The following is a 25,904-nucleotide window of genomic DNA, read 5'->3' on the forward strand; positions in this document are numbered from 1 at the left end:
TCCCGTCAAGTGATTCAAGAGCCGGAAGAAAACTTATATATATTTTCTTCTGGCTCTTGAACCGCTTGACAGAGTTTTCTGGGTAAAAAAAGACAAGAGATGTTTAGTAGATTGTAATGTTATTTAGAACAATAATTTACATTTCCCCCTACTATATGTGTGTGTGTGTATATATATATATATATATATATATGTAGGTCTTTGGTTATTCGGGTTTTCTCCCGCGTAAAATTGGAAGTGTCTTGGCGACGTTTCGACGAAGTCCCATTCGTCATCTTCAGGCTGGTGTTTTCAGCTTCGTGCTTCGTCATCTTCAGGCTGGTGTTTTCAGCTTCGTGCTTCCTCGAAGCACGAAGCTGAAAACACCAGCCTGAAGATGACGAATGGGACTTTGTCGAAACGTCGCCAAGACACTTCCAATTCTACGCGGGAGAAAACCTGAATAACCAAAGACCTACATACAAACACCCGCCGAGAAATCGTTGCGGATCCGCATTGTGTCACGAAACAAGTCTTTAAAAATAAAAATAAAAAATGGAAGTTTTCTTGGGCTGGCTCCAGCAGGATCTCCCTCGGGGGGGGGGGTGAGAAGCAGAGTCGGGACCCCCTAAGTGCTACTTGGGAGTAAAAGGCGTTGGGGGGGGCGGGGCTCCAAGGCTAGGGCTTCAACCACATGACCGAGGCGTAGCTGTCCACGGTGGCCGCTTTGGGCTTCTTCCGACCGGACGGGATGGGAGGAAGGACCGGCTTGGTGTTGGACCCGGGGCGGACGGGGACCGTGGTGGTGAGGTGTGGGGAAGGGGCTTTGTGCTTGGGGGTCTTCTTCTCCTTGCTGTCCGTGGGACGGTCGGCCTCTGCAACAGAGAAGAGCGGGATTGGATGTCTGCTTGGAGAAGAGAGGGACTGACTTTCTTTTTTTTTCTTTCCCGCACTCCTTTCTGTCCTCCCTCCCTCCCTCCCTTCCTTCCTTCCTTCCTTCCTTCCTTCCTTCCTTCCTTCCTTCCTTCCTTCCTTCCTTCTCTTTTCTACCGGCAATGATTCACTTACCACGTGTAGCAAGAAAGGTCGTAAATATGGGGCAAAACTCACTTAAGTGTTTTGCTTAGCAACAGAAATTTTGATCTTAATTGTGGTCATAAATCAAGGACCACTGACCTTCCTTCTCCCTCTCTCCATTTCTTTTTTCTTTCTTTTTTTTCTTCCTTCCTCTCCCTCCCTCCCTCTCTCTTTTCTTTCTTTCTTTCTTTCTTTCTTTCTTTCTTTCTCTTTTTTTCTTTGTCTTCCTTCCTTCTCCCTCCCTTTCTTGTTTCTTTCTTTCTTCCTTCCTTCCTTCCCCCTCTCTCTTCTTTCTTTCTTTCTTTCTTTCTTTCTTTCTTTCTTTCTTTCTTTCTTTCTTTCTTTCTTTCTTTCTTTTTCTTTTCTTTCTTTTTCTCTTTCTTTGTCTTCCTTCCTTTCTTTCTTTCTTTTCTCTTTCTTTTTCTTTCTTTGTCTTCCTTCCTTCTCCCTCCCTCCATTTCTTTCTCTTTCTTTCTTCCTTCCCTCTCCCTCCCTCTTTCTTTCTTTCTTTCTCTTTTTTCTTTGTCTTCCTTCCTTCTCCCTTCCTTTCTTTTTTGTTTCTTCCTTTCTTCCTTCCCTCTTTCTTTCTTTCTTTCTTTCTTTTTCTTTTCTTTCTTTTTCTCTTTCTTTGTCTTCCTTCTTTTCTTTCTTTCTTTCTTTCTTCCTTCCTTTCCCTCCCTCCCTCCCTCCCTCCCTCCCTTCCTTCCTTCCATTATGTGCCTCTCCCAATCTCTGGGCATTTTACAAAGATTAAAACTGGTAGACATTAAAATAGTAAAACAATAAATAACAACAATAAATACAGTTAAAAGTTGGGGAGGAGAGGAGCACAACATACAGGTAATCGTTGGCTTACAACCATTCGTTTAGTGACTGTCCAAAAGTTGCAATGGCACTGAAACACAAGGGACTTATGACCACATTTCAAATATGTGAACACTGCACCCTCCCCCAGGGTTACGCGATCAAATTTTGGATTGCTTGGCAAACTGATTCACATTTATGACGGTCGCAGTGCCTTGCGTCATGTGATGCCCTTTTGCGACCTTCCGACAAACAAAGTCAGTGGGGGAAGCCAGCTTCACTTCACAACCCGGTTCCTAATTTAATAACGGCAGTGATTCACTTAACAACGGTGGCAAGAAAGGTCATAAAATAGGGCAAAGCTCATTTAACAAACGTCTCGCTTAGCAATGGAAATTTTGGGCTCAACCGTGGTCGTAATCGAGGACTTGTCTGTACTCAAAAGGCACTCCTGGCCCTAACTGATGGCGCCTTAGAATCTTTTTGCCTCTTAGTCAAACCATGTCTGATCCTATTCTGGAGCCGGAATTTTTGGGCTCTCGGATTAAACGCTGGGAATATTATAAGTTGCCGGCAAAGGTATCTGAATCCATCTTGGCATTTCCTCACCTTTAGGGGCTGTTATCAAAAACGACCTCTAGATGGCACCAGAGAGAGCAGCAGAGCTATTAATCTGCTGCCATCTAGTGGCCACCTGGAGATTTGCAGATCAGATAAGAATCCGCAGCCAAAACAGAGAGAATATTTGTAGTTTGTGGTATCCCCTCAACTCACTCCGGAGTCACAGCAGGGCCCTCGGTTCGGAGGAGGTCAAAAACGTCAAGATGGGGTCGTGACAAAGACTTTGAGCCCTTTTGTAACGCGATGCGTATTCAAAGCTTTGAATTGGCGCCCACCTTGCCGGCTCCTTTTTTCATCCGTGACTTCTGCAAGGATGGTCCTGGAGGGACGGGTGGAAGATATGCTGGGAGACAGGAGTGATCCCGGATCAGGGAGGGATTTCTTGGCTGGTTGATCCGATTCCCTGTATCTGAGGAAGGAAAGGGTGAGATCAACGCCCGGGAACGCTAAGCTACAACTCACCCAGAGAAGCCACATCATGTGGTGTCTACCAGCCTCCATCTTCTCTGCACATTTCGAGGCCTGTGATGGCGGCATTCCTTGCCTGGGAACCATGGGTCTTATAGTGCAAGGTCTCTCCAGGTTGGGGAGATCTAATCAGAAGTCCTGACGCAGCAGCTATGGCTGTGGAGATCTTCTACTCTGCCATTCGGATGGCGCCAGGTTTGGCAGCCCCACCAACTTCTGGGCCATGGTGTCATTGGCACCCCTCATCTGTTGCACAGTTGGTTGTGAGACTGTCCTGTGCTGGGCTTGCTGTCTCCCTGACAGAGCGATGGGAACTTTCCTTGCCTGGGGATGATGGGTCTTGTAGTGCGAGGTATATCTGGTGGTCCAGGTTGGGGAACTCGAATCAGAAGCCCTACAGGCTGGAACATCCTCTAGACGTTCTGGAGAAAAGTCCCCCCCAAGGAATCACATCTCTACTCACCTTTGGTCAGTAGTGGTGGGTGGGACGGGGCTCATGGAACGTCTAAAGGACCCCGCGTAGGTGAAAGATGGGGGCTCTAAAAACTGGCTATGCACGCTGGGGTCTGCAACTCGGAGGGCATCCCTGGAACAAACCACAAAGAGTCCTCTGATTCTCCCAGCTCGGAGCCCACTTTTTTGTTTATTGACATGCAAATTCTATGTCTAAACAGTTTTTCCTTCCAATGGAGCCTGCCACCATCCATCCATCTCTCTCTCTATGTATTATCTATCTATATCTATTATCTATCTATTGTCTGTCTGTCTGTCTGTCTGTCTGTCTGTCTGTCTATCTATCTATCTCATCTATCGTCCCCTCTCTCCCCCCCTCTCTCTCTCTGTGTGTGTGTGTGTGTGTGTGTGTGTGTGTGTGTGTATAGATTAAACAGTTTTGTTTATGATTTTATCCTGGTGTTCGGATTTGTTTACTATTTTTACGACATGTGTATACCCGGGATTCGTGTTTTTAATTATATATATATATATATATATATATATATATATATATATATACATATACATATACATATACATATACATATACATATATATACATACATACACACATACACACACACACACACACGGCTTTTTTTGTAAAAACAAAAAAACACATGTCATACAACTTGCCTTGTTCCGTCCAAAAAAGGTGCCGGAACTCCATTCTGCATGTTCTATGACAAAAAAGCCCTGTATATATAATAGAATAAGAAAAAAATAGAATAGAATAGAATAGAATAGAATAGAATAGAATAGAATAGAATAGAATAGAATATAGAGCAGAATAGAATATAGAACAGAATAGAGAATAGAATAGAGAATAAACTAGAACAGAAGATTGTAATTCCCAGGAAGGCATCCCCCACCCCAAATATTTCCATTAGATCCAGTGCTCTGAAAACAGATACTATCTATGGCATTGTGGGGTGATTTTTTTTTTAAAAAAAGCAATGCTGCAACGTGCTCAAAGTACAGCGGTGACAGGCTTGCGCAGGCCCAGCGCACCTGTACTCACACCTGGGAAACCGGCGTGCCTGGAGGAAGTCTCCGGTTCCCAAATGCGGCAGGCAGATGCGGCTGGGAGGGCCCAGGTATGAGTTCTGCCACGGCACAAATCCAGAGGACGATTCTTCAAAAATTGATGGTGGCAGCATGGCGTGGATTGACGCCATTCCCGACTGCATTGGCCATACCGCCTAACCTGGGTTGTCTTAAGCCACTTTTGGGGTGGGTGACACACGCTAGGACGCGCAAGCAAGCGCAAACGACCCAGGTTTAAGACCAAATGCATGGGGCATGTTGTGCGAATGGCAGTGCTAGGTCCAACTGACTTAAGTTCACAGCGTTGTGTGTGGAGAACATGTTTTGTTGTTTTGTTAATATCTAGACGGACCTGCTGTCATTGTCTTTCTAAATCTTAAAATGGGTGGACTTCAACTCCCAGAATTCCCCAGCCAGCATGGCTGGCTGGGGAATTCTGGGAGTTGAAGTCCACGAGTCTTAAAATTGCCAAAGTTTGGACACCCCTGCTCTAAATCCCTATTTTTCAGCTTTGGCAACCTTAAGGCGGGTGGACTACAACTCCCAGAATTCCTCATCCAGCATGGCTGGCTAGGGAATTCTGGGAGTTGTAGTCCACAAGTTTTGGAGGTCATCTAGTCCAACCCCCTGCTCAACCAGGAGCCCCTAGACCAGTGTTTCTCAACCTTGACAATTTTAAGGCATGTGGACTTCAACTCCCAGAATTCCACAGCCAGCAATGCTGGCTGTGGAATTCTGGGAGTTGAAGTCTACATGCCTTAAAATTGTCAAGGTTGAGAAACACTGCCCTAGACCACTCCAGGCAAGTCACTATCTAATCTCTTCTTAAAAACCTCCAGTGATGGAGCATCCACAACTTCTGGTGGCAGGCTGTTCCACTGGTTAATTGTCCTCACTGCCAGGAAGTTTCTCCTAACAGGGATAATTAACATGAAGGGCAATCAGCCCCTTTGCTTCCTGATTTCTCTCACGCCCCTCTTTGGAGCAAACCTTTCATTTAAGGGGGGGGGTCATTCTTACCTCTCGAACAGCTGGGCGTAGGAGGAGATGGTTTTGCCCATCAGGCCCTGCTTGGCCAGCTGTTGTCTGCGCTGGAGCGACGCCTCTTCCTGGAGATGGAACACAATTGGCCCTCTTAGTGACGGGTCACGACAAGGTTCGGGCACAAGTCATTATCCAGGGGGGGAGGGGGAGGGACATAAGCTCTGCAACCAGTTAACCTTGGTGAAGTTAGAACACCCATGAGGTCACTTATCCCCTCCCCGGGGAACGGCCATCCATGGTCAGATAGACACACCGATGGCAGGTGAAGGTTGGGAAGCCATGGAAGAAAAGACTGCCTCTTGGCTTCATGGTCATGGTGGAAAGTTCATGGGACATAACAACAACAACAACAACAACTGACTACTGGAGAGACCAAACTGGCCTACAAGAAAGACCAAATGAAGAACAGAATAGAGGCATGGGAAGACAAAGCACTACATGGCCAATACATGAAAAAAATAGCTGGGAAAGCAGATAATAATAAAACCTGGCAATGGCTAAGAGCAGGAAAATTGAAGAAAGAGACCGAGGGACTAATTCTGGCTGCACAAGACCAAGCCTTAAGGACAAATGCATACAAAGTCAAAATTGAGAAGACAGCAACAGACAGTAAGTGCCGCCTATGCAAAGAAGCTGAAGAAACAGTGGACCACCTGGTAAGCTGTTGCAAGAAGATTGCACAGACTGACTACAAGCAGCGGCATGACAAAGTAGCAACAATGGTGCATTGGAAGATCTGCAAAAAATATCATTTGCCTGTAAGCAAAAACTGGTGGGATCATAAAATAGAGAAAGTCATAGAAAATGATAAAATTAAACTGCTCTGGGACTTCAGAATTCAAACAGACAAGCACCTGCAACATAACACCCCAGACTTAACAATTGTCGATAAGAAAGACAAAAAAGTCTGGATAGTGGACGTGGCAGTGCCTGGAGACAGCAGAATAGACGAGAAAGAACTGGAGGAGATCACAAAATACAAAGACCTACAAATAGAAATAGAAAGACTGTGGCAAAAGCAAGCAAGGGTAGTACCAATAGTCATAGGCTCCTTGGGTGCAATTCCAAAACAACTGGAGCACCACTTGAACACCATTGGCATTGACAAATTCGCTATTAGTCAATTGCAAAAGGCAGCCTTACTAGGAATTGCTTCCATCCTGCGACGATATCTGTAATACCATCAAACATCCACATCTGCCTATCCCAGGTCCTGGGTAAAGACTTGATAGGTAGACAAAATGCCCAAATCCAGTCTGAACATCTGGCTGACTGTGCGATGATTAATAATAATAATAATAATAATAATAATAATAATAATAATAATAATAATAATAAAGTTGGAAGGTCATCTAGCCCAATCCCCTTTCAGAATTCTGGGAGTTGAAGTCCACCCATCTTAAAGCATCCCGGCTGAGGGATTCTGGGAGTTGAAGTCCACCCATCTCAAAGCAGGCTGGCTGGGGAATTATGGGAGTTGAAGTCCACCCATCTTAAAGCAGGCTGGCTGGGGAATTATGGGAGTTGAAGTCCATCCATCTTAAAGCAGGCTGGCTGGGGAATTATGGGAGTTGAAGTCCATCCATCTCAAAGCAGGCTGGCTGAAGGATTCTGGAAGTTGAAATCCACCCATCTTAAAGCATCCTGGCTGAGGGATTCTGGGAGTTGAAGTCCACCCATCTCAAAGCAGGTTGGCTGGGGAATTCTGGGAGTTGAAGTCCACTCATCTCAAAGCAGGCTGGCTGAAGGATTTTGGGAGTTGAAGTCCACCCATCATAAAACTGCCAAGATTGAGAAACCTGGCAATCATCATCAATTTATAACTGAATCTCTTGAGCTGAAGAATGCCAGATGGTGAACAATTATCCAGGATTAAACTATTCCTTCTTCAGGGAACTGTGGGCCACATATATCCCGCCCCACACACACAATTTTTACCCAAACAAAACCCCAATAAGGTATAAGGGGAAAAGTATAAAAACCCATTTTGAGCATGGTGTTGTCTACTCTACCTTAGTAGATTTTAATGCATCTTAGGTGCAATGGCTAACTGCGTTTCCTTCTTGGAAACAGAATAACAGAGTTGGAAAGTACCTTGGAGGCCATCTAGTCCAACCCCTTGCTCAGGCAGGAAACCCTATACCCTTTCAGACAAACGGCTGTTCAGTTTCTTCTTAAAAACTTCCAGTGTTGGAGCATTCACTGCTTCTGGAGGCAGGTTGTTCCACTGGTTAATTGTTCTAACAGTAAGTTTGTCCTTAGTTCTAGGTTGCTTCTCTCCTTGTTGAGTTTCCACCTGTTGCTTCTTGTCCTGCCTTCAGGGGCTTTGGAGAATAGCTTGACTCCCTCTTCTTTGGGGCAGCCCCTGAGATATTGGAACACGGCTATCCTGTCCCCCCTCATCCTTCTCTTCATTAAACTAGACATACCCAATTCCAGCAACCGTTCCTTATATGTGTTAGCTTCCAGTCCCCTGATCATCTTTGTTGCTCTTCTCTGCACTCTTTCTAGAGTCTCAACATCTTTTTGACATCATGGCCATCAAAGCTGGATGCCGTATTCCAAGTGTGGCCTTACCAAGGCCTTATAAAGTGATGTTATTGGTACTCACTGTTTGGTTCTTCTATTCTTCTCAAACCTGTCCAAGCAAATTAGGCCCCTGACATTTCTCCTGGACATGGTTGACCTAAGAGAGGTCTTCTGCTTCCTTCTTGAAGGCCAGGATCCCACAGAAGAAGTCAAGGCAGGATGCCTCCCCTCGGGGCCACCTACCTCGCGCCAAAATGAAAGCCTTTTGCTGAATGGGGGGTAGTGGATTAGTCTGTGACTCTTCTTTCCCATCTGGAGAGGCAACTCCAGATGTGGGAGGATGGGCCCTTAGACCGTCCTGGCCAGGAGATGGGGTGGTCTTCCCTGCAGGCCTCCAGGGATGACGTTCCCCATTATGACACCATCACTCTAGAATGTTCTTCCACCAGGGCTACCACCATCTGGCTTTGGCGAGATTTCTCCTCTTCGTCTTCCTAAGGGTTGGTTGAAGAATTTCTTGGAGGAGAGCCCCAAAGCTTAAGTCTATGGACGTAACCAGCAGAAGAAGTATGGTGGCATGCAGAGAAGCACAGGTGTACTGGCGTATGGTCTGGGATTGGGCAATGACTACGCAAAACATTCAATACAAACCGGAGACATTACTATTAGGAATACTAGAAAAAAATGTAAATAATAATAGTAGTAAAGTTAGAAGGGACTTTGGAGGTCCTCTAGTCCAACCCCCTGCTCGGGCAGGAAACCCTACACCATTTCGGACAAGTGGCTGTCCAGTCTCTTCTTAAAAACTTCCAGTGTTGGAGCATTTACTGCTTCTGGAGGCAGGCTGTTCCACTGATTAATTGTTCTCACTGTCAGGAAGTTTCTCCTTAGTTCTCTAGGTTGCTTCTCTCCTGGATTATTTTCCATCCGTTGCTTCTTGTCCTGCCTTCTGGCGCTTTGGAGAACAGCTTGACTCCCTCTTCTTTGGGGCAGCCCCTGAGATATTAGAAGACTGCTATCATGTCCCCCCTTGTCCTTCTCTTCGTTAAACTAGACATACCCAATTCTAGCAACCGTTCCTTATATGTTTCCTTATATAAAGAGGACACATATTTAATTATCCATGTGGTCACAGCGGCAAGGATACTATTTGCTCAAAAGTGGAAAGCAACGGAAGCACCGAGTGGGGAAGGACTAATAAAGAAAATTATGTGTTGCGCAGAACTAGATAGGGTAACTAAAAGATGAAAAAAATCAGGAAGAAACAGAATTTTATCGAATATGGAATAAATTGTATAGATGGAGGGGAAAAAAATGGAGGTCACAGTAAAAATGGAGGTCTTGCCTGAGCAGGGGGTTGGACTAGATGACCTCCAAGGTCCCTTCCAACTTTACTACTATTATTATTATTACTAAGAGATAAACTGAGATAGAGACTAGAAATGTATAGTTGTATATAGGTATATTATATGTAATTCATGTACAATATGGACTGAGATGTCAGTCAAAGATGATTTCCCATGTTCAATGTTTTTAATCCTTTTTTTTCTTTGGACTTAATAAAAAATTAAAAAAAAAAAAGAAGAAGAAGGTCTGGTGGGACCATTTTTTCCCCGCTTTTAAATTTTCTTGCAAGGCATAAACTTCACTGAGGCTGGGAGAAAAGGTAGTCAGATAAGGTGCTGCTGGGTTCCTCCAGATTTTTGGTGACCGGGCTGCTTAAAATATACACAGAGGAACTGCCAATCACTCTTTCCGGACTTCTCGCTTCCAAAAAAGATTGGGGTCTTCTGGATACAGAGCAGGGACCGTCTCAGTTGAGCATGATTTTTTTCCCCTCCTGGAGGACAATAAATGGATCCATGATGGAAGACTTCCTGGCCTGGTTCCAAGTCAAACTGAGGAATCCTTTTCAATGGCTTGGGATCCTTGAATGGGAGAATTGAGAATCCACTCGTGTTTAAATCCTTCTCCAGCTCTTGAGAATCCACTCGTGTTGACATCCTTCCCCAGCTCTTGAGAATCTACTTGAACACCATCATCGGCATTGACAAATTCGCTATTAGTCAATTGCAAAAGGCGGCCTTACTAGGAACTGCTTCCATCCTGCGACGAGATCTGTAATACCATCAAACATCCATTATCTGCCTATCCCAGGTCCTGGGTAAGGACTCGATAGGTAGACAAAAATGTCAAATCCAGTCTGAACATCTGGCTGACTGTGTGATGATCAATAATAATAATATAATAATAATAATAATAATAATAATAATCACCATCATCATCATCAAGGGTAGTACCAATAGTCATAGGCTCCTTGGGTGCAATCCCAAAACAACTGGAGCACCACTTGAACACCATCATCGGCATTGACAAACTCGCCATTAGTCAATTGCAAAAGGCGGCCTTACTAGGAACTGCTTCCATCTTGCGACGATATCTGTAATACCATCAAACATCCACATCTGCCTATCCCAGGTCCTGGGTAAGGACTCGATAGGTAGACAAAATGCCAAATCCAGTCTGAACATCTGGCTGACTGTGCGATGATCCATAATAATAATACTTGGAAGGGACCTTGGAGGTCATCTAGTCCAACCCCCTGCTCAGGCAGGAAACCCTATACCATTTCGGACAAATGGCTGTCCAGTCTTTTCTTAAAGACTTGCAGTGTTGGAGCATTCACAGCTTCTGGAGGCAGGTTGTTCCACTGGTTAATTGTTCTCACTGTCAGGAAGTTTCTCCTTAGTTCCAGGTTGCTTCTCTCCTTGATGAGTTTCCACCCGTTGCTTCCTGTCCTGCCTTCAGCCGCTTTGGGGAATAGCTTGACTCCCTCTTCTTTGGGGCAGCCCCTGAGATACTGGAAGACTGCTATCATGTCCCCCCTCGTCCTTCTCTTCACTAAACTAGACATACCTAATTCCAGCAACTGTTCCTTGTATGTTTTAGCCTCCGGTCCCCTGATCATCTTGGTTGCTCTTTGTTGACATGACATTGTGTTTCATCAATAACTCAGATGTGTTTTGCTCTCTTTACTTACCACCGGGGTCTTCTGTGCCGAAAGTTGAGCCGATATTTTGGCCGAGTAGTTTTTGGCTGAAGAATCCATAAATTCATTGGGAGTAGGGGATGGTGCAACACCATCGGTCCCTCTGACGTTGCTGACTTTCAGAGTTGCAGTCGACTCCTTCTTGGGAGCTAAAAACCAAACAAGCAGCAGATAATGCATTTGGGTCAATATAAAAGGGGGGGGAAATGACATTGCTATAGGTGTATACTACAGACCACCCAACCAAACAGAGGAAATAGATGAACTTTTTGCTAGTCAGCTAACTAAGGTATGTAGGAAGCACATCACAATAGTACTGGGGGACTTTAACTACCCTGACATCAACTGGGAGACAAACTCCGCACCAAGTGGAAGATCAAACAGGTTCCTGGCAAACCTAGCAGACAACTTTGTCTCCCAAAAAGTAGAGAAGGGAACTAGGGGATTAGCCATTTGGGATCTAATTCTCACTAACAGAGATGAAATGATAGACGGTGTTGAAGCCATAGGAACCCTGGGAGGAAGTGATCATGCAATATTAGAATTCAACATTATAGAAGCACAACCAATAGAACACAGTCAAACTAGAGTCTTGGACTTCAAGAGAGCTAATTTCAATAAACTTAGACAGGGCTTGGGAAGGATTCCATGGATGAGAATCCTCAAGGAAAAAACAACTCAAGAAGCTTGGGAAATTTTGAAAAAATGAGATAATAAAAGCACAGTCTAGCACAATACCAACAAAGAGGAAAAATAACAGCTCTCAAAAGAAACCAGCATGGCTGCATAAAGAACTCTCTGACAAATTGAAAGATAAAAAGTACAAGTATAGAAAGTGGAAAGAGGGGAACATAACTAAGTCAGAATATCAGCAAATAGCCCGAGCCTGCAAAGATGAAGTGAAGAAAGCCAAGGCTCAAAATGAACTAAGGCTTGCGACCAAAGTCAAAAATAACAAAAAAAGCTTCTTTCAACATGTAAAAAACAAGAAAAAAGTGAAGGAAATGATTGGTCCATTAGTGGGTGGAAGTGGCAAGAAGGTGACAAGCAACAGGGAGAAAGCAGAACTATTTAACTCATTTTTTGCATCTGTCTTTACACAAAGGGAAAAAAACAGACCAACCTATCAAAAATAGTGCCATAAAAAACAAAACAGAAACACAAGTTAAGATAGGCAAGAAAATGGTTAGGGAGCACCTGTCCAGCCTAGATGAGTTCAAATCGCCAGGACCAGATGGATTACACCCCAGAGTTCTCAAGGAACTGGCAGATGTGATATCGGAGCCACTGAACTATATTTTTCAAAGATCCTGGAACACAGGGGAACTACCAGAGGACTGGAAAAGAGCTGATGTAGTTCCCATCCTCAAAAAAGGAAAAAAAATGGATCCAGGAAATTACAGACCTATCAGCCTGACCTCAATACCTGGGAAGATCCTGGAAAAGATAATCAAACAACGAATCAACGAACACCTAGAGGCAAACAAAGTCATTACTAAAAGCCAACATGGGTTTGTCAAAAATAGATCATGCCAGACAAATCTTATTGCATTCTTTGACCAAGTGACAAAATTAGTGGATCAGAGGAATGCTGTGGACATAATTTACTTGGACTTCAGTAAGGCATTTGATAAAGTAGATCACAACCTACTACTTGACAAGATAGAAAAATGTGGGGTAGACAGAACCACCACCAGATGGATCCGTAGCTGGCTGACCGGCCGTACTCAGCGAGTGGTCCTCAATGGAACTGCATCTATATGGAGGGAAGTGTGTAGTGGGGTGCCCCAGGGCTCTGTTCTGGGCCCAGTACTCTTCAACATCTTCATCAACGATTTGGATGAAGGGATAGATGGGGAACTCACCAAATTTGCAGACGACACCAAGCTGGCAGGAATAGCCAACACTCCAGAAGACAGGCTTCAGATACAGAAGGATCTGGACAGACTTGAACACTGGGCACTAACTAACAAAATGAAATTCAATGGTGAAAAAAGCAAGGTTCTACATTTAGGCAAGAAAAACCAAATGCACAAGTACAGCATAGGTGGCACCATGCTCAATAGTAGTAACTGTGAGAGGGACCTCGGAGTCCTAGTAGACAATCACTTAAATATGAGCCAGCAGTGTGCTGCAGCTGCCAAAAAGGCCAACACAGTGCTAGGCTGCATTAACAGAGGGATAGAATCAAGATCACGTGAAGTATTAATACCACTCTTCAATGCCTTGGTAAGGCCACACTTGGAATACTGCATCCAGTTTTGGTCACCACGATGTAAAAAAGATGTTGAGACTCTAGAAAGAGTACAGAGAAGAGCAACAAAGATGATTAGGGGACTGGAGGCTTAAACATATAAGGAACGGTTGCTAGAATTGGGTATGTCTAGTTTAACGAAGAGAAGGACAAGGGGGGACATGATAGCAGTATTCCAATATCTCAGGGGCTGCCACAAAGAAGAGGGAGTCAAGCTATTTTCCAAAGCACCTGAAGGCAGGACAAGAAGCAACGGGTGGAAACTAATCAAGGAGAGAAGCAACCTAGAACTAAGGAGAAACTTCCTGACAGTCAGAACAATTAATCAGTGGAACAGCCTGCCTCCAGAAGCAGTAAATGCTCCAACACTGGAAGTTTTTAAGAAGAGACTGGACAGCCATTTGTCCGAAATGGTGTAGGGTTTCCTGCCCGAGCAGGGGGTTGGACTAGATGACCTCCAAGGTCCCTTCCAACTTTACTACTACTATTATTATAATCAGTGGAACTCCTTGCCTCCAGAGGTTGTGGGTGCTCCATCACTGGAGGTTTTCAAGAAGAGACTGTCTGAAATGGTATGGGGTTTCCTGCCTGAGCAGGGGGTTGGACTAGATGACCCCCCAAGGTCCCTTCCGTTATTCTGATATTCTGTTGTAACTCTGGACTTAGATGGCATTCAAGGGCTTCAGTGGAAGACTTTTGATTTGACAGTGAGAACGTTCATCAATGGAACAGCTTGCCTCCTGGGGTTTATTTCACTTTATTTTTATTTGTATCTCACCTTTATTATTTTTACAAATAACTCAAGCGGCAAACATCTGCCACACACCTCTCTTCTCTTATTTTCCCCATAACAACAGCCTTATAAGGTGGGCCAGGCAGAGAGAGAGGGACTGGCCCAAAGTCATGACCTAAGGTGGGATTAGAACTCACCGTCTCCTGGTGATAGAATAGAATAGAATAGAGATGGAAGGGACCTTGGAGGTCTTCTAGTCCAGCCCCCCGCTCAAGCAGGAGAGCCTATAACATCTCAGACAAGATTGACCCAGCTGGCTTTCATGCCTAAAGCGGGACTAGAACTCACCGTCTCCTGGTGATTGGCCCAAAGTCACTCAGTCAGCTTTTATGGCTAAGGTAGGACTAGAACTCACCGTCTCCTGGTGATTGGCCCAAAGTCACCCAGCTGGCTTTCATGCCTAAGGCGGGACTAGAACTCACCGTCTCCTGGTGATTGGCCCAAAGTCACCCAGCTAGCTTTCATGCTGAAGGCAGGACTAAAACTCACCGTCTCCTGGTGATTGGCCCAAAGTCACCCAGCTGGCTTTCACACCCAAGGCAGAACTAGAACTCACTGTCTCCTGGTGCCTTAACCATTAGACCAAACTGACTCTCCTCTTCCACGAAAAGAGTTGTGGGTGATCCATTGCTGGAGGTCGGACAATCATTTGGAAGGGTATAAAGGCAGCGGTTCTCAACCTGTGGGTCGTGACCCCATTTGGGGTCGAACGACCATTTCACGGGGGTCGCCAAACAACGCAGTCCGCTATTTTTTTTCTCAGCCGGCGCAGGGGGCAGCGCCGCGCCTGTGTGCCGCGCAGGGGGCGCCGCCGCGCATGCGCACCATGCAGGGGCAACGCCACACATGCGCGCCATGCATGCGTGCCACGCAGGGGGCAGTGCCACGCATGCGTGCTGCGCAGGGGGCGGCGCCACGAATGCGCGCCACCTGCTCATGACCGGGTTCGCCGGTCTAAAAAGATTGAGAACCACTGGTATAAGGATTCATTCCTTAGGCAGGGGGGTGGGACTAGAAGACCTCCAAGGTCCCTTCCAGTCTGGTGATTCTTGAGTCTGCCCTATAGCTAGGTCAGGGGTCTTCAAACTTGGCCCTTTTTGTGACTTGTGGACTTCAGCTCAGCGTGCCTGGCTGAGGAATTCTGGGAGTTGAAGTCCACAAGTCATAAAAGGGCCAAGTTGGAAGACCCCTGTCTTAAATGTAACAAACAAAATGGAGGCTGGCTGAGGAATCATGGGAGTTGAAGCCCACAAGTCATAAAAGGGCCAAGTTGGAAGACCCCTGCCTTAAATCTAACAAACAAAATGGAGGCTGGCTGAGGAATTCTGGGAGTTGAAGCCCACAAGTCATCAAAGGGCCAAGTTGGAAGACCCCTGTCTTAAATGTAACAAACAAAATGGAGGCTGGCTGAGGAATTCGGGGAGTTGAAGTCCACCAGTCATCAAAGGGCCAAGTTGGAAGACGCCTGTCTTAAATCTAACAAACAAAATGGAGGCTGGCTGAGGAATTCTGGGAGTTGAAGCCCACAAGTCATAAAAGGGCCAAGTATGAAGACCCCTGTCTTAAATCTAACAAACAAAATGGAGGCTGGCTGAGGAATCATGGGAGTTGAAGCCCGCAAGTCATAAAAGGGCCAGGTTTGAAGACCCCTGGCCTAGGGGATGAAGTGGGCTCCTTGCTCCCAGCTTCTTTTCCTCGTGAGACTTTCTACTTCGCAAGAAATTAAAGGGTTGTGGGGTTCAGCAATACCTGAAGGGTCTTTGCTGCCCACCGCAGGAACCGTGGCTTTGGATTCGGACGATGGCACCAGCCCAAGGAACTCCTCCAGGATAGCGCTAAGTTTGGAGAAGGCCTCATCATAGTCATCTGGAGGGGTTTGAAGGAGAAGAAAAGAGCTTTGGCAAAGCGATGGGAGAAGCTGCAGCCGCTGGTGGCCCAGAACGTTCTCGTCATGCATGGAAGCAGTCCTCCACTTACGACTGCTTGTTTAGTGACGGATGTTACAACGGCGCTGGAAAAAGTGACTTACAGCCAGAATCAGAATAGAGCTGGAAGGGACCTTGGAGGTCTTCTAGCCCAGCCCCCTGCTCCAGCAGGGGAGTCCTCGACTTACAACCCCAATGGAGCCCCAAATTTAGGTCGCTAAGTGAAACCCCGGTTAAGTGAGCTTTGCCCCATTTTACGACTTCCCTCGCCACCTTTGCTAAGCGAACCACCGCCGTTGTGAAGTTAATAACATGGTTGTAAAGTGAGTCTGCTTGTCAGGAGGTCGCAAAAGAGGATCACAGGAGCCCCGGGGACGCTGCGACCGTCGTAAATAGGAGCCGGCTGCCAAGCGTCCGAATTTTGACCACTTGACCCTGGGGACGGCTGCAACGGTTGTAAGTGTGAAAAACGGTCGTAAAGTCCATTTTCCCAGCGCTGTTTTTTTTTTAAAACTCCGAACGGTCACTAAATGAACCGTTGTGGGTTGAGGACTGCCTGTCCTGAGAGAGAGAGATCCACCCAGCTTTTAACCGCCAATTGTTGATTCGCGGGATTGTAAACCTGGTTTGTGAAGTCAGAGACGGACCTACGTTGATGGCGGCATCGAAAAAGCCGGGGAAATCCTGGTTCATTCGGGTGTACATGTCCACCCTCCGGACGGCTTCCTCGATCTCCGGTCTGCTGAACAAGCCCATCCTTCGGAGGTGACCCCCGTATTTCTCCTTGTTCACTGGGATCAGTAGGATGTATCGTGGCTGGAAGTAGGAATTCTTCAAACTTCGGACTCCCTGAGAGAGAGAGAGAGAGAGAGAGAGAGAGAGACGGAGGGAGGGAGGGAGAGAGAGAGAGAGAAGAGAGAGAGAAGGAGGGAGGGAGAGAGAGAGGAGAGAGAGAGAGGAGGGAGGGAGGGAGAGAGAGAGAAGGAGGGAGGGAGGGAGGGAGAGAGAGAGAGAGAGAGAAGGAGGGAGGGAGGGAGAGAGAGAGAGAGAGAGAAGGAGGGAGGGAGGGGAGAGAGAGAAGGAGGGAGGGGAAAGAGAGAGAGAGAGAGGAGGGGGGGGGGGAGGGAGAGAGAGAGAAGAAGAGAGAGAAGGAGGGAGGAGAGAGGAGAGAGAGAGAGAGGAGGGAGGGAGAGAGAGAGAGAAGAGAGAGAAGGAGGGAGGGAGAGAGAGAGGAGAGGAGGGAGGGAGGGAGGGAGAGAGAGAGAGAAGGATGGAGGGAGGGAGAAGAGAGAGAGAGAGAGGAGGGGGAGGGAGAGAGAGAGAGAGAGAGAAGGAGGGAGGGAGGGAGGGAGGGAGGGGGAGGGAGGAAGGGAGGGAGGGAGGGAGGGAGGGAGGAGAGAGAGAGAGAGAGAGAGAGAGAGAGAGAGAGAGAGAGAGAGAGAGAGAGAGAGAGGAAGTTTAGCTGTTTGAGAGTCGCTGGCCCTTCAGGTACCAAATGACTCCAAGGACCGACTCAATGCAGAAAGGCATCAGATTAAAAAATAAAAAAAGGGGGGAAAAAAGAGGGTGCTTTGTTCGGGTCCCCCAAACCAGGTGGCTGAGCCACATTCAAAAGCTTGTCAATCTCGGAGAGCCATCTTCTTCAGGCGGTGTTTTTCAGTCTTGAACACTTTGGCTCCCGGAATTCCCCAGCCAGCATTCTGGGAATTGAAGTCTACATCTCTTAAAGCATTTTGGGATGGGGGATTCTGGGAGTTGAAGTTCACCCATTTTACAGCATGCTGCCTGGAGGATTCTGGGAGCTGATGTCCATTCATCTTAAAGCATGCTGACTGGGGGATTCTGGGAGTTGACGTCCACCCATCTTATAGTATTTTGGATGGTGGATTCTGGGAATTGAAGTCCATCCATCTTAAAGCATTTTGGATAGGGAATTCTGGGAGCTGAAGTCCACCCATCTTAAAGCATGCTAGCTGGGGGATTCTGGGAGCTGAAGTCCACCCATCTTAAAGCATGTTGGCTGGGGAATTCTGGGAGCTGAAGTCCATCCATCTTAAAGCGTGATGACTGGGGGATTCTGAGAGCTGAAGTCCACCCATCTTAAAGCGTGATGACTGGGGGATTCTGGGAGTTGAAGTCCACCCATTTTAAAACCTGCTGCCTGCAGGATTCTGGGAGCTGACGTCCATCCACCTTAAAGCATTTTTGATGGAGAATTCTGGGAGCTGAAGACCACCCCTTTGAAAGCAGGCTGCCCAGGGGATTCTGGGAGCGGAAGTCCACCCCTCTCAAAGTTGCCTTCCGATGAGCATCCCGGGTGTTTGCTGAGCCTTCCAGCCCCTCTGCCCTCTTTCTCCCCCAATCCTTTCCCTCCCTGCCCCACAGGATTCTCACCTGCAGCCTCTCTGTTCTCTGGTCTCTTCTCCCGACCGTCCTGTTTCCACCGGGTCAGAGCACAGCTTAAACCCAAGTACACAACTCTCACAGCCCTGACAACGCTGCTGCAGCCAGAGGGCCTCCTACCTCTATTTCTAAATGGACGCAGGTGGCCAGGCCCTCCCTAGCAATGTTTTCAAGGACCTCTCGGCTCAGCCCGTAGTGGAAGCCGCTGTATTTGAAAGTGACTATAAACTTCCCCTGAAACGAGAAAAAACAACAACAACAACAACGGAAGCCCAGGTGAGGCAAGCAGCAAAGGACGAGCGTTTTTAGAACAAGCCTCGCCTGGGTCCGAGCACACCTTAGTTTTGATATTTTCCAGCTATCCTCCTCTTGTGGGGTCCCTGGTGCTCTCTGAGCTGGGTGGTCTTCTTGCAGACGTTTCAGGACCGAATTAGGTAACATCATCAGGGCTAGGAGGGGAGTAGGGTTGGCTTAGTCGCTTGTGGCGCTGATGATGCTATCTAGTTGGGTCATGAAATGTCTGCAAGAAAACCACCAAGCTCAGAGAGCATTGAGGATTCCACCGTTATTCTCCTCCTCCTCCTCCTCCTCCTCCTCCTCCTCCTCTCCACAAATCCCCCCTCCCATCTAGCACTGATGATGTTCCCTAGTTGGGTCATGAAACGTCTGCAACAAAACCATCAAGCTCAGAGAGCATCCAGGTCCCCTTAGTTCTTTTCCTTCCTTCCTTCCTTCCTTCCTTCCTTCCTTCCTTCCTTCCTTCCTTCCTTCCTTCCTTCCTTCCTTCCTTCCTTCCTTCTCCTCCTTCTTTCCACTCCTTCCTAACACTGATGATGTTTCCTACGTGGGTCATGAAATGTCTGCAAGAAAATCACCAAGCTCAGAGAGCACCAAGGACACCTTAGTCCATTTCCTCCTCCTCTTCCTCTCTGCAAACCCCCCTCCCATCTAGCACTGATGATGTTCCCTAGTTGGGTCATGAAACGTCTGCAAGAAAACTACCCAGCTCAGAGAGCATCCAGGTCCCCACAGTTCTTCTCCTTCCTTCCTTCCTTCCTTCCTTCCTTCCTTCCTTCCTTCCTTCCTTCCTTCCTTCCTTCCTTCCTTCCTTCCTTCCTTCCTTCCTTCCTTCTCCTTCTCCTTTCCACTCCCTCCTAACACTGATGATGTTTCCTACTTGGGTCATGAAATGTCTGCAAGAAAACCACCAAGCTCAGAGAGCACCAAGGACACCTTAGTCCATTTCCTCCTCCTCCTCCTCCTCCTCCTCCTCCTCCTCTTCCTCCCTGCAAACCCCCCTCCCTTCTAGCGCTGATGAAGTTCCCTAGTTGAGTCATGAAATGTCTGCAAGAAAACCACCCGGCTCAGACAGCACCCGTTCGAATCCTCCAAGCGCTGCCAACCTACGACACCAAAGGGGGTGGAAGGACACACACACACACAAGAAACTTCCCAGCTTTCCTCAATCTCTGAAGCTCCAAACCTCTCTTCCTTTTGGTCCACCCTAGGCCGGACCTGCAGACTGCTCCCTTGGTCGCCCTCCGAAAGGCTGGCCTCTTCCTTCTTACCGTATTCACCATCTTGTCAAATTCCTCCTGGGATACGTAGTAGTAATCTAGTCGGTTCTCTTCTCCGAAATAAGGGCTCCTCGTGGTGTGACAGGGGCTGAGAAGGAAGCAGAGCAGGAAGAGGAGCTATGGCGTACCCCAGTGTTTCCCAAACTTGACCATTTTAAGGCATGTGGACTTCAACTCCCAGAATTCCACAGCCAGCAACACTGGCTGTGGAATTCTGGGAGTTGAAGTCCACATGCCTTAAAATGGTCAAGTTTGGGAAACACTGGCGTACCCACTCTCTATTCTTCTTTTCCCTTCCTTGGCAACATACTACCTCCACTGGCTCCCCAACGCGCTGGGGCTCCTACCTGTATCTGAAATAGTTGTTGAACTTCCGACAGAGCCTGTGACACAGCTCTCGCTTCCAACAGGCCAAAGGTCCAGTCAAGACCAGCATGGGGTAGGGGGCATCAAGGCTGGGCAAGGTGCTGTAGGAAGAGAAGAAAAAGCTTGCCGACGTCCCTCACGGGGGCCAACATGAGTGGGCTTCCTCGCTGATGTCACAGATCAGCGACGGCCAACCTTTTAGAGCAGTGGTTCTCAACCTTTTTAATGCCGTGCCCCCCCCAACCGGTTGTAAGTCGAGGACGACTCAACCGGTCGTAAGTCGAGGACGACTCCACTGGTGCAGCACCGTTTGCAGAATGGGACTTTGGGCGGGCTCAGCAGGGCAGAGACAGCCTGGACAATTCCGATTGGCTTTGGAAAGCCAATAGAATTAGACTCTATTCAAGAGAGTCTATTCTATTGGCTTTCAAAAGCCAATAGAATAAAAGGGAGTAGCACAGCTAAGGAAAAGGGGGGAAAAAATGGCGGACTGCGTTGTTTGGCGACCCCGTGAAATGGTCGTTCGACCTCAAATGGGGTCCCGACCCACAGGTTGAGAACCACTGTTTTAGAGGCCGTGTGCCCAAACCGCAACCCAAAACCCACTTACTTATCGCAAAGTGCCAGGGCCGCATCAGCATTGTGATGTCCTTGGGGGGGGGGAAGGGCAGGGAGGCGCCTCTGGGTGCCCTTTCTGCCACGCAAAAACCCGGGGACGCAAAAATGGGCCACCGTGCTGCAAGGCGCAAAAACGGCCACCGCCGCACCGCGGGGTGCAGACACAAGGCGCTGCACCACGCAAGAACAGGGCAAAGCTAGCGAGTCTCAGGCAGGCACTAGCCCCGCCCCATTTGCAGCGCGTGCGTGCTTGCGGCCCCATGCGCGCATGTAAAAGGCTTCCCTCTCCTTTTTCTTCCAGTCCACCGATCGACAATAGTTGGTGACCTGTGCTCTTATCACTACTCGTGCTTGCTAGTCGGCTGCTTCACCTCCTTTGTGCTAGGCGGGGCTCCTGCTCTGGGCGGCGGTGGCGCACGTGCCAACAGAGTGGGCTTCGAGTGCCGCCACATGGACCGCATGGACCATATAAAGCAGGGGTCTTCAAACTTGGCCCTTTGATGACTTGTGGACTTCAACTCCCAGAATCCTCCAGACAGCATGGACCATATAAGCCAAGGGTCTTCCAACTTGGCCCTTTGATGACTTGTGGGCTTCAACTCCCAGAATTCCTCAGCCAGGCATGCTGGCTGAGGAATTCTGGGAGTTGAAGTCCACAAGTCATCAAAGGGCCATGTTTGAAGACCCCTGTCTTAAATCTGACAAACAAAATGGAGGCTGGCTGAGGAATTCTGGGAGTTGAAGTCCACAAGTCATCAAAGGGCCAAGTTGGAAGACCCCTGGCTTATATGGTCCATGCTGGCTGAGGAATTCTGGGAGTTGAAGTCCATGAGTCATCAAAGGGCCAGGTTTGAAGACCCCTGTCTTAAATCTGACAAACAAAATGGAGGCTGGCTGAGGAATTCTGGGAGTTGAAGTCCACAAGTCATCAAAGGGCCAAGTTTGAAGACCCCTGTCTTAAACCTGACAAACAAAATGGAGGCTGGCTGAGGAATTCTGGGAGTTGAAATCCACAAGTCCTAAAAGGGCCAAGTTGGAAGTCCCCTGACGTAGAGACTTGAGAGGGGGCTGCTCCTTTGACTACTCCGGAGGAAGAAAGTTGAAGACGGCGTGAAGCCACCATAGCTGCACGTTCTCATCCCTCCCAGGGGAGTTTTTAAGGATCCACGGGGTCCTATGAAAGAGTTCTTTGCATCTCTCCATTTGGGCGTGAGGGACCGTCTCTGCTCCGAGAGATCGTGGTGAGGGAAGGAAGAGAGGGGAAGAATTGCTTCCGAACGGCGAGAGGGGGGGGGACTAATCCCATACCGCCTGGGTGCGTTCTGAGACACAACCGCGTTTGGACCAAGGAGGAGAGCGGAGGAAAGGCCGAAGGCCACGTCACGAGAGGAAGAGGAGGAAGGCCGGGTCACCTGTTGAAGACGTGCTGAGGTTGCATCATGCTGTACATGACGTGGCTCATGTGGTCCTGAGCGGCCACCACTTCCTGAGGCGGGTCGTACTTGTTCAAGGCGGCAACCTGCACCCGGTCAGGAAAAAAAAGGGGGAAATATAGGTTAGTTAGGCGCACAGGTAATCCTCGCCTTTGCAAGGGGGCGCAGTGGTTAGAAGGCAGTACTGCAGGCTAATTCTGTTGGCTGCCCACTGCCGGCACTTCGGCAGTTCGATCCTGACTGGCTGAAGGTTGACTCAGCCTTCCATCCTTCCGAGGTGGTTTCAAATGAGGACCCAGATTGTTGGGGGGGGGGGGGAGAAGCAGGCTGATTCTGCAAACACTCAGAAAGGGTTGTAAAGCGCTGTGAAGCGGTGTATAAGTCTAAGGCAGTGGTTCTCAACCTGTGGGTCGGGACCCCATTTGGGGTCGAACGACCATTTCACGGGGGTCGCCAAACAACGCAGTCCTTTTCCTTAGCTGTGCTACTCCCTTTTATTCTATTGGCTTTTGAAAGCCAATAGAATAGACTCTCTTGAATAGAGTCTAATTCTATTGTCTTTCAAAAGCCAATAGGAATTGTCCAGGCTGTCTCTGCCCTGCTGAGCCCGCGAAAAGTCCCATTCTGCAAACGGTGCTGCACCAGTTAAGCAGTCCTCGACTTATGACCGGTTGGGGGGTCGCGGCATTCAAAAGGTTGAGAACCACTGGTCTAAGGGCTATTGCTAAGTTGGGAGGATGGAAGGAAGGAAGGAGGGAGGAAGGGAGGGAGGGAGGAAAAAAGGAAGGGAGAGAGAGAGGGAGAGAGGGAGGAAAAAAGGAAGGAAAGAAGGAAGGAAGGGAGCAAGGGAGGAACAAAGGCAGGGAGGAAGGAAGGGAAGGAAGGAAGGAAGGCAGGGAGGAAGGAAGAAAGGCAGGTAGGGAGAGAGGGAGGGAGGGAGGAAGGAAGAAAGGGAGAGAGGAAGGAAAAAAGGAAGGAAGGAGGGAGGGAGGGAAGAAAAAAGGAAGGAAAGAAGGAAGGGAGGGAGGGAGGAAGGAAGGAAGGAAGGGAGCAAGGGAGGAACGAAGGCAGGGAGGAAGGAAAGGAGGGAGGGAGGGAGGAAGGAAGGAAGGCAGGGAGGAAGGAAGAAAGGCAGGTAGGGAGAGAGGGAGGGAGGGAGGAAGGAAGAAAGGGAGAGAGGAAGGAAAAAAGGAAGGAAGGAGGGAGGGAGGGAAGAAAAAAGGAAGGAAAGAAGGAAGGGAGGGAGGGAGGAAGGAAGGAAGCAAGGAAGCAAGGGAGGAACGAAGGCAGGGAGGAAGGAAAGGAGGGAGGGAGGGAGGGAGGGAGGAAGGAAGGAAGGAAGGAAGGAAGGAAGGAAGGAAGGAAGGAAGGAAGGAAGGAAGGAAGGAAGGAAGGAAGGAAGGGGGGACCTTTACCTTTTCCTCCACGGAGATCTTCTGGTGATCCAGTTCGGTCAGACGGAGCAGCATAAAAATCACCAGGAGCCAATAATCTTCTAGTTCCTGGGAAAACGCACAGCACTGAAATTTCAATTCTGCCATTCTGGCTGATAACAGGAAGAGTTATTTTATTATTTTTGCTTCTTCTCTCGGAGTCTGAGACAGGAGGCAGGGAAGGCAGTGACGCTCGGGGGAAATAGCAGTTTCGTTTAGCGACCGTTCAAAGTTACAACAGCTCCGGGGGGGGAAAAAAGGGACACAGGACCCCTTTCTCAGACTCACAGACGTTGCAGGGATCAACATTCGCACCTTTAGCCACCGACTCGTGACCCCCACCGAAGGCGGCAGGTTCTTATCGGCCGCCAGAGTTAGCCCTCGGCTTACGACCGTTCATTTAGTGACCGCGCAAAGTTACAACGGTGCTGGGGGGGAAAAAAGGAGCGTTTTTTACACTTCAGACCCTTGCGCCGTCTCCGTGATGGGTCACGTGATCAAAATCCAGAGGCTTGGAAATTGGCATGTACTTACGACGGTTTGCAGTGATTCTCCTTTGGCGACCTTCTGGCACGCGAAGTCAAGGTGGCGAGGGGGAGAAGCCGGATTCTCTTAACGACCGGGTTACTGACTGAAACAGCCGCAGCGATTCGCTTAATGGCTGTGGCCGTGGGGGAAGGCAAAATGGGGCAAAGTTCCCTTGACCAGTGTCTTGCTTAGCGACAGAAATTTGGTCGTTAAGCCGAGGACTAATTGCTTCCCCTGCGAATCCACAGTTGGACCCTCCTCTTCCTCACAGCTGTATAAAAAGTGGGAGAAGGGAGTGAGCCAGGTCAAGGAGAGCGAAGGGCTATGCGGCAGCAAGAAAAGCTCCAAAGGTTTGAAAGCTCTCCTACTTGGAGTGTGCGTTTGTGTGGGGTTGGACTAGAAGACCTCCCGGGGTCCCTTCCCACTCTGCGTTCTGTAATTCTGCACAGGGAGCCTTCAGCTTACAAACTGCTCCATCACTGGAGGTTTTTAGGAAGAGACGGGACAGACACCTGTCTGAAATGGTATTAATAAGGTCTCCTGCTTGAGCAGGGGTTTATAATAGTAATAATAATGATAAAGTTGGAAGGGAGCTTGGAGGTCATCTAGTGCAACCCCCTGCTCAGGCAGGAAACCCTATGCCATTTCAGACAAACAGCTGTCCAGTCTCTTCTTGAAAACTTCCAGTGTTGGAGCATTCACCGCTTCTGGAGGCAAGGAGTTCCACTGGTTAATTGTTCTGTCAGGAAATTTCTCCTTAATTCTAGCTTGGATTTCTCCTTGATTAGTTTCCATCCGTTGCTTCTTGTCCTGCCTTCAGGCGCTCTGGAGAATAGCTTGACTCCCTCTTCTTTGGGGCAGCCCCTGAGATACTGGAACACTGCTATCATATCCCCCCTCGTCCTTCTCTTCGTTAAACTAGACACCCCCAATTCCAGCAACCGTTCCTTATATGGTATTAATAAGATCTCCTGCTTGAGCAGGGGGTTGGACTAGAAGACCTCCCGGGGTCCCCCCGGCTCTATTCTGAATTTGAAATCTGGATTAAACAGCTGGGCCTCCCACCAGGGACAAATCCCCGGTGGGTTGAGCCCAGCAACTTCGACCGAGCAGAAAAACGCTGATTAAACAGGTGATATTTCTTCCCCGGCCCCCTGGGGACCTATTCCGAAGACTCTCTAAATTAAAACTCGAGACGCGAGTGCTTCGTCTTCTACCCCGCTCAGAAAAAAAAAAGTCCTAAACAGATGCTGGATCAGGCAGAGATGTCAGATTTTACTCTGATTTAAATGTTGCTGCTGTGGCAGACGAGAGTCCCGTGGCTTGTGCGTCACACAACACCATCACATCCATCGTGCAGGAATGAGGACTAGCCACTTTGTCTTCAGAGGTCTGCAGATGTTTTGGGAAAGGGGAAGAAGCCTTCACTTCTTTCCGCCTTTTGGGTAAAATCCTTCCCTT

At 48.2% G+C, this 25,904-nt stretch overlaps 1 protein-coding gene across 3 annotated transcripts in view; it reads right to left on the reverse strand.

The window, feature by feature from the left end:
• Positions 1-379: 379 nt before the first annotated feature.
• Positions 380-25,904, reverse strand: part of LRGUK (leucine rich repeats and guanylate kinase domain containing) — a 39,981-nt gene continuing 14,456 nt past the window's right edge. For 2 of the 3 annotated variants that reach the window (XM_039324751.1, XM_039324753.1), the window contains 12 exons: positions 23,898-23,984; positions 22,462-22,568; positions 20,413-20,532; positions 20,057-20,153; positions 18,609-18,722; positions 16,733-16,934; positions 15,910-16,026; positions 11,105-11,262; positions 5,512-5,600; positions 3,413-3,535; positions 2,757-2,890; positions 380-854 (listed from right to left, as the gene is read on the reverse strand). In XM_039324751.1, the coding sequence (XP_039180685.1) occupies positions 658-854; positions 2,757-2,890; positions 3,413-3,535; positions 5,512-5,600; positions 11,105-11,262; positions 15,910-16,026; positions 16,733-16,934; positions 18,609-18,722; positions 20,057-20,153; positions 20,413-20,532; positions 22,462-22,568; positions 23,898-23,984 (1,545 nt within the window). In that variant the 3' untranslated portion in view covers positions 380-657. Of the gene's footprint in view, positions 855-2,756; positions 2,891-3,412; positions 3,536-4,079; positions 4,141-5,511; positions 5,601-11,104; positions 11,263-15,909; positions 16,027-16,732; positions 16,935-18,608; positions 18,723-20,056; positions 20,154-20,412; positions 20,533-22,461; positions 22,569-23,897; positions 23,985-25,904 lie in introns of those variants that run through there. The other variant, XM_039324752.1, reaches the window with a different exon arrangement.

The sequence above is a fragment of the Crotalus tigris genome, unplaced genomic scaffold, assembly GCF_016545835.1.
Source record: "Crotalus tigris isolate CLP2741 ecotype Arizona unplaced genomic scaffold, ASM1654583v1 scf7180000024308.805542, whole genome shotgun sequence".
Taxonomy (NCBI): Eukaryota; Metazoa; Chordata; class Lepidosauria; order Squamata; family Viperidae; genus Crotalus; species Crotalus tigris.